The sequence below is a fragment of the Sinocyclocheilus grahami genome, unplaced genomic scaffold (genome assembly GCF_001515645.1).
Source record: "Sinocyclocheilus grahami isolate Dianchi unplaced genomic scaffold, SAMN03320097.WGS_v1.1 scaffold8.1, whole genome shotgun sequence".
Classification (NCBI taxonomy): domain Eukaryota; kingdom Metazoa; phylum Chordata; class Actinopteri; order Cypriniformes; family Cyprinidae; genus Sinocyclocheilus; species Sinocyclocheilus grahami.
In genome coordinates this window covers 777,685-786,411 of record NW_015505187.1, presented here as the reverse complement: position 1 = coordinate 786,411, position 8,727 = coordinate 777,685, and the positions used below count along the sequence as shown (strand labels likewise).

Below are 8,727 nucleotides of genomic sequence, written 5' to 3'. Positions count from 1 at the left end.
GGCAGGTGGGTCTGGTTCTGAAAAATGTCCTGAGAGACAAACACAAAACGACAACAACAAGACTTTGTCAATTACTGTAGGTTTTACATAAATACACCCAATATTAGTAATAGAATGCATTACAGCACACGCTAATAAACAAGGCCGTCCCTTTTGGAGATCGTTTAGAAATGTAAGCAGTCTTTACTGGTCATCCAAGGGTTTGCAAAGCTCACCTGGTGAGTAACCACTGAAACACGTGGGTTATCTAGGTTTAGCCAAGACGGTATCTGTCCATTGGTTATGATAAAGATGTGCCGCACCCATGGTGCATGTTTTTCAATAGAACGTAGTGAATAACGCAGCTCCTCATTGTCTTCAAAGCGACTGGCAGAAACATCCTCATCCTGTTTAGACTGAAAAAGAGGAAGACTGCTTATTATGAAGTTATCTATTCATATTTTTTTTAGTCAAGTGAACGCTTATCGAGCACACATTGGCTTATATTTCTGTGTGAAATTACAGTAAAATGTGCACCTGTGAGATGGCGCTAAGGTCCCAGAACAGGTATGCCGGACTGACTGTGAGCTCTTTTCCTTCCAAAGTCAGGTTCTTCTTGGCCTGCTGGGTGAGGTCAGTAAAATCCTGCGCTGTGTTTAGGTGGAGAAGAGCAATACTGGCCTCCGAGTACAGCTGCAACTGAGATAAATACATATACAAACAGTCACTCAGCAGCACAGACTATTTAAGCAAATAAGCAAAGCTGCTTATTTGCTTTTTTACTTTTTTAATTGCTGCTTATAACAGCTCCACAATCTGTGCCCTTTTCAAATCATTCCCATGCCACTGCTAAATCTACAGTAATAATACACACACACACACACACGTAGTAAACTGCATAGAACTACTTTTACTCTTTTGAATGATGTTAATTTTCCCATCATTTCTAACTTCCTCTATCAGAAGGTTCTAGAGACACACCACAGCCATGTGACTGCCAGCATGCAGCCAAACTCCTGCGATGATGAGTTTGCGATCAGGTTTCCCTCAAAACAAGTTTTATCACTTGTCACAAAGCTGTTTACAAGCAGAGGGTCTTCATTGTTACCGTTCCCATTCCTCCAGTTAATGCCAAAAGAAGACTGCAGAGAGTCAAAATAGTTATCTATCAATAGCATTTACACAGAAAATGTGCTTCCAGGAACACCATCACTGCTTTGCCTGAAAGAAAAGGCCTTCTTCAGAAGTGTACTGACACTGCCATCATCACATTAAGAAAAAACAACCTGCAGAACCCAAATAGTTCAATAAAAAATTGTGTTTATAGATGCATATTTTATGTACAATATAGACAACAGGCTAAATCAATGGTTAAAGCTTAATTAGTTAATGACGTAATTAGTTAATATTTTATTACAACAAACTATTCTGAACCAAAAACCTAAAACAAAAATGTCTGCGTATTTATAACCAAGACATTATTTATTAATAGATTTTCCAATTGAGGACATCCCCAAAGGGACAATTTGCTAGATTTAGCTTACTTCTGGTGACAAATTTGTCCCCAACCTATAACTAAGTAGATTCCCCACACACACTTCACTGGCAGTATTTCTTGTGTAACAGTGTGTGCATTGGACAGAGGTCAAGGGAGAGCTTTCATCAACATTGCAGCACACACTATAAATACAAGTCATCTCTCAGCACTCAACTTCTCGCTCACTCTCTCTCTCCCTTTCTTTATCTGTTCCTCAGCTTCATCCTTTGCTATATTACCTTGTGTGACCCACATTTGGATTAAAGACACATACAATACAAAAAAAAAAAAACCCTACAGAAGACTCCCCCATCGTTCCGATTGGAATACAATAATGAGCAGAACAAGATATGAAAGGAAAGTTGTGGAGCTGTGGAAATTTCTGTTAGATAGAGAGAATAGGACAAAAAAGGTTTAAGATAAGAGTTACAGAGGGTATGCAAGTAAAAAAGCAAACAAATACAAGAACAAAAGAAAGCAGCATGAATGAAAGCAAGCAAGCATGAAATCAAGCAAAAACTAAATAAGCCAAGTAAGAATACAAACACACACAAAAAAAATCAAGAAACAACAAATGGAACAAACAAAAGCAAAAACAAACCTTTGCAAGCAAGATTAAAAAAAAAAAATTATTAAAGAACAAACTAAAACAAGCAAAGCTGAACAAAAGCAAAATAAAGTGAATGAAAACAAACTAATTAAAAAGACAGACAAGAAAAAACTAAACTAAACAAAGACAAACATAAGACACAAACAAATGCAAACAAAAGCAAAATAAAGTGAATGAAAACAAACTAATTAAAAAGTCAGACAAGAAAAAACTAAACTAAACAAAGACAAACATAAGAAACAAACAAAAAGCAAGAACAACCTTTTGGAAGCAAGAATAAATTAAAGAATGCATAGACTAAAACAAGCAAAGTTGAACAAAAGCAAGAATGAATGAAAGCAAACAAAAGTGGTTGAAATCAAGCAAAATCAAACAAAAGAAACAAACAAAAGCAAGAACAACGAGATGCAATCAAGAATAAATGAAAGTACCCTAACCAAGAATGAACACAAGAACAAACAACAGCATATACAAACAAAATCAAGGAAGAACAAAAACAAGCAAAGGCAAACAAAAGCAATCAAGAAGGTAAGAGTGAAAGAAACAAATTAAAGCAAAGAGAAAAGAAACAAACTAAAGAAAATATAAACAAGAGAAAGAACAAACAAAAGCAAGCAAGTACAAAGCAAAGAAATGAAACAAGCAAACAAATAAAATATTTTAAATTTTGTGACATTCATAACAGAACAAAAATAAATGAATATATATGTATATTAATAAAAATGTAATTATAGTACCGATCATTACAAACAACATTTATTTTAAATGCCATAAGCGCCGATCCTGTTAGGTGCTCGTGAAAAACACAAGATATTCTTCCTTATTTTAACCAATAAGAAATGGATTGCAGCTTTTACAACTTTATTCTCGTATTTATATTTCAGTTTGAGGCAGCTTTTGGCATTATTTTAAATGGCAAATGTCGAAAGTGCATTATTGTAATACGAGAGGGCGCCAGCACGAATCTCTCGGCTTACAGCGGGCTTGCTCTGCATGATTATAGATATAGTGATCGTGGCTTTGCGCTCCATCAGATATTACATGTAACTCAAACTTTGTCCTGGGTACGCGCGAAGTGCTTTTTGTAAACAGGTATTTATTAAATAATTGTATTTAGTGAAGCGCAACCCTCATAGAAAGAATGTGTGTATTATTTGGTTGGTAAGTGCATGCATTTCACTTCGCAAGATACATTTTGTGTAGTGAATTCATCAAACGCACCATCGAACGGAGTATAACCTACTCTAGAAAAAACCAACACCCAGTAGCCTATAATGAATTACTGAGTAATGAGAATGTTTAAATATGCTAAGCATTTGTTGCGTATGTGTATGATAACTTAGGTGAAAATGCGTTTTATAAAAAAAAAATTAAAACAATTTTGAACATTTAAAAAACTTTAACCACACAGTGGGCTCGCAAACCTCTCATTCGGCATGAGTGAATCGTTACGCACTCTAACATTTGGTTGCTAATCAGGCTACTTATTACGTAAAGAAGGCTTTGTACTTCTCTCATGTCCGAATATCTACTAACAGCATCCTTCACATATGCAAAAAAGTGTTTGGAAAAACACCACGGCATGCTCACGTGGACCGACAAAACCTACATATTGTACAACAGACAAGTTAAATTGACTCACCAAATACCTTTAGTATGTTTAGTTGTCTCATTTAGTTTGCTGGTGATGAGGCTGTGATGCCAAGTTGCAATGCTAGCTAGAACTGATATGGCGGGAGGCGCCAGCGCGAACACTTTGGATTGCTTATATCAGCGGGAAAATGTGATATCCGTCAGATAAGAGCAAGACATCATTCAAAACGGTCTATTTTTATTTGTGCACCTTCAAAATGACAGTGAAACGTTGTGCTTTTGCAAATAAAGAAAAACAAAATGCGCTTGCCGTCTTGGTCTCTGTGAACTTCTGACTAAAATGAAGAAAAACTCTGCCATACTGTCTACTTGTCAGTAGACAGACATGAGAAATATATTTAGCTATATAAACCTTGAAGTGCCCGCTTTTAAGTTTTTACGCTTTGCTTATTTGACATTAATGCATTATATAAGTCACTTTGGAATATAAATCATAGCACGTTTCAGAAGATAAAAAACGCGAGTTGCAGTCCGGAAAATACGGTATAGCAAATTATTTTGCGGACCGCCTGGCTTTGCGTCACGGACCCCAGTTTGAAAACCCCTGATCTAGAGCTAATCTTTATGAGTGATACAGCCATTCACACTATTATTCTGCAGTGCAGCAGCTGCTTTTGACACAGGAAAACTCTGGTGGCTGTGGCTGTGACAAAAGCCCTGGTTGCTACGAAACAGGAAATGTATAAACTGCACAATATTTAGTTTGCTTCATGTCCTGCAGACATATGAATAGAATAGGAATGAAATGAACTTTAGCTTATTTACTTATTTAAAACACTCACCTTCCCTTAGGAGCTTCAGTTATTTCAGATGCATTTTTTCCAAGACGCTCCCTAAAAAACAGCACATAAAACCCTTTTAAACATCATTAAGCAACTTTTGCTAATCTGACATTAACAGTACTGTCAGCACTGCCAAATAAAGATGGGTGTGTCCCACCATACTAAACATACTAAAATACAGGACACAATAGATTCTGAATAGAAACTGCACCTACAACTATTATATCTGCATTTTTATTTGATTAGCTTTGGATGCATGTGGATACAGTGCAAAAATCTCTAAAAGCCATGAGATGTTAAACCTTTTACCCTTACTCAAAATTCAATATAATCTTTTTTTTTTTGCAATAGACAGGTGTGCAATTAAAAATATGTTATTTTGAATAAAATAACAAAAGAAAATACTAAATAAAATAAATTTGTGATAGTAGTAATCCTGTTCAAGAAGTAAAAAATAAATAAATAAATAAAATTTAAAATTAGGATTTTTTTTCTTTATGATTTAATAATCAATTTATCAAACAATTAAATATACCTTTAGTATGTTTAGTTGTCTCATTTAGTTTGCAGGTGATGAGGCTGTGATGCCAAGTTGCAATGCTAGCTAGAACTGATATGTTGTGTGCGCGCGGGAGGCGCCAGCGCGAACACTTTGGATTCCTTATATCAGCGGGAAAATGTGATATCCGTCAGATAAGAGCAAGACATCATTCAAAACGGTCTATTTTTATTTGTGCACCTTCAAAATGACAGTGAAACGTTGTGCTTTTGCAAATAAAGAAAAACAAAATGCGCTTGCCGTCTTGGTCTCTGTGAACTTCTGACTAAAATGAAGAAAAACTCTGCCATACTGTCTACTTGTCAGTAGACAGACATGAGAAATATATTTAGCTATATAAACCTTGAAGTGCCCGCTTTTAAGTTTTTACGCTTTGCTTATTTGACATTAATGCATTATATAAGTCACTTTGGAATATAAATCATAGCATGTTTCAGAAGATAAAAAACGCGAGTTGCAGTCCGGAAAATACGGTATAGCAAATTATTTTGCGGACCGCCTGGCTTTGCGTCACGGACCCCAGTTTGAAAACCCCTGATCTAGAGCTAATCTTTATGAGTGATACAGCCATTCACACTATTATTCTGCAGTGCAGCAGCTGCTTTTGACACAGGAATAAAAAAACAACTGTGGCTGTGACAAAAGCCCTGGTTGCTACGAAACAGGAAATGTATAAACTGCACAATATTTAGTTTGCTTCATGTCCTGCAGACATATGAATAGAATAAGAATGAAATGAACTTTAGCTTATTTACTTATTTAAAACACTCACCTTCCCTTAGGAGCTTCAGTTATTTCAGATGCATTTTTTCCAAGACGCTCCCTAAAAAACAGCACATAAAACCCTTTTAAACATCATTAAGCAACTTTTGCTAATCTGACATTAACAGTACTGTCAGCACTGCCAAATAAAGATGGGTGTGTCCCACCATACTAAACATACTAAAATACAGGACACAATAGATTCTGAATAGAAACTGCACCTACAACTATTATATCTGCATTTTTATTTGATTAGCTTTGGATGCATGTGGATACAGTGCAAAAATCTCTAAAAGCCATGAGATGTTAAACCTTTTACCCTTACTCAAAATTCAATATAATCTTTTTTTTTTTTGCAATAGACAGGTGTGCAATTAAAAATATGTTATTTTGAATAAAATAACAAAAGAAAATACTAAATAAAATAAATTTGTGATAGTAGTAATCCTGTTCAAGAAGTAAAAAATAAATAAATAAATAAAATTTAAAATTAGGATTTTTTTTCTTTATGATTTAATAATCAATTTATCAAACAATTAAATTAATACCATCAAATTAACACCATGCAGAATGTGGCAAAGCATGTCATTCAAAATACATTGTTTTGAACAAAATAAAATAAATGAATACAGTACTATGATTAGTAGTAGTGGTGGTAGTAGTAGCAGTAGTAGAAATAATAATAATGATGATAATAATAATCCTGATCTAAAGTAAAAAGAAACAATATATATTGTTTCCTTTATTATTTAATAATCCATTGTCATGCAGAATGTTTAGAACCATGTGCAATTCAAAATACAATGCTTTGAATAAAATAACAATAAAATAAATGTATAATAATAATAGTAGTAGTAGTAATAACAATTATTCTGTTATAAAGCAAAAACAAACATTATGATTTTTATCTCTTTTAAGATTTATTTACCCAGTAATCAAAATGGTTAAATAAATACAATCAAATTTCCACCATTCAGAATGTTATAAACAAGGTGTAATTCAAAATACATTGTTTTGAATAAAATACAAATAAAATAAATTAATAGTAGTAGTAGTAGTAGTTGTAATCATTTTCTAAAGTAAAAACAAAAGGTTTTTATTTCCTTTATGATTTATTAACATTAATCAAATGGTTAAATAGATTCCATCATATTCCCACCATGCAGGATATTGTGAACCATGTGTAATTCAAAATACATTGTTTTGAATAAAATAAGAATAAAATACCAAAATAAATCAATAGTTGCAGTAATAGTAGTAATAGTAATAATACTGTTTTAAAGTAAAAAAAAGGACACATTATGATTTATTTTCCTTTCAAGCGGTTACACACAAGTACCATCAAATTTTCCCTCAATCCCAATCTCTCCTCCGATGAGGATAAATGTGACCCTGGAGCACAAAAGCAGTCTTAAGTCGCTGGGGTATATTTGTAGCAATAGCCAAAAAAACATTGTATGAGTCAAACTTATCGATTTTTCTTTTATGCCAAAAATCATTAGGATATTAAGTAAAGATCATGTTCCATGAAGATATTTTTTACATTTCCTACTGTAAATATATCAAAACTTAATTTTTAGTGAGTAATATGCATTGCTAAGAACTTCATTTGGGCAACTTTAAAATCTCGGCCAAATATCGTCCTATGCTAACAAACCATACATCAAAGGAAAGCTTATTTATTCAGCTTTCAGAATATGTAAAAAAGTCCATTTCTAGAAATGCACTCTTATGACTGGTTTTGTCCAGGGTCACAAATAAATACTACACTAACGTTGTGTGTGTGTGTGTGTGTGTGTGTGTGTTTTATGGCTGGGGTACCTCAAGGCCTTCTGTTCGTCTTCCAGCTGCTGTCTCACAGCACGAAGATCCTTCAGCAGGTCTGTGTCTGTGCCATTTACCCAGGTGTAAACCACATCAATGGGCATCGGTAGGCAAAGCCTGGAATTATACAAGCATATGAAGCAAGGCAGGTACGTGACTCCAGGAACATATATATGAAAAGATGTATATTTTAAAATCATGCATTTAAAAAAAATTAAAATCACAGTAATGACAGGCTGACATATCAGCTGAATTTGAGTCATTCTCAGATAATAAGCATGAGATAACTGTGCCCCTTAAAAAGTGATCAGTTAACACAAAACTTTATTACTGTGCATGAATGAAGCTGGTTTCATTGATCTGTTGCTCACCTCGTCTGAAAGGACTTTCCTGCAACATTATCTCTGTAGGAATCAAACAAAACATGGTACTGATCTCGACTCCACTCTACCACAACCTGCAAACCAAACCAAACCAAACCAGCCAGCCAGTTAATACACAACACCAAACCCTTACTAAAAGTGTCTATTTGCAACCACTATGTAACAGGTCAGAGTCAGATTGCACAATCAGCTTTGATCAGTAATCAGTGATTGACACAGTATGCAACGATAAGAGGATACATGCATGGCCTGAATGCGAATCTCATGAAGACAGTATATTTCGGAATTGTACCCTAGTTAGTGTACATACCTCTCCAAACTGAAAAGCAGACACTATCATGAGGACTAGTCCTCCGAAGCACAGGTACAGTCCATAGCGATGAGACAGACAGGTGTATGTCTGCCGCTGCAGCAGTTTAAGCACCGAATTAATGATCAACATGACTCTCCCCGGCCATCAACATCTCCTCCTCCATAAACAATTAATGAGGACACATGTTTCCTTTGGTGAAATTAAAAATAGCTTCATTACACTAAAACATACTGTCACATGATCGCATGCTCAACAATCAAACGCTGTAGTTCCTCATTGGTAGTGATCAGATGATGATACGACGCTCAGTTCCAGTAGATCTATG

At 34.7% G+C, this 8,727-nt stretch overlaps 1 protein-coding gene across 1 annotated transcript; it reads right to left on the bottom strand.

The window, feature by feature from the left end:
* Window positions 1-5,873: 5,873 nt before the first annotated feature.
* On the bottom strand, window positions 5,874-8,727 carry LOC107590211 (N-acetylglucosamine-1-phosphotransferase subunits alpha/beta-like). Its single transcript, XM_016278865.1, has 4 exons — window positions 8,400-8,727; window positions 8,078-8,163; window positions 7,704-7,823; window positions 5,874-5,943 (listed from the first exon to the last, which is right to left on the bottom strand). The coding sequence occupies exons 1-4, from the start codon at window positions 8,529-8,531 to the stop codon at window positions 5,889-5,891; spliced, it is 393 nt and encodes a 130-aa protein (XP_016134351.1). The 5' UTR covers window positions 8,532-8,727; the 3' UTR covers window positions 5,874-5,888.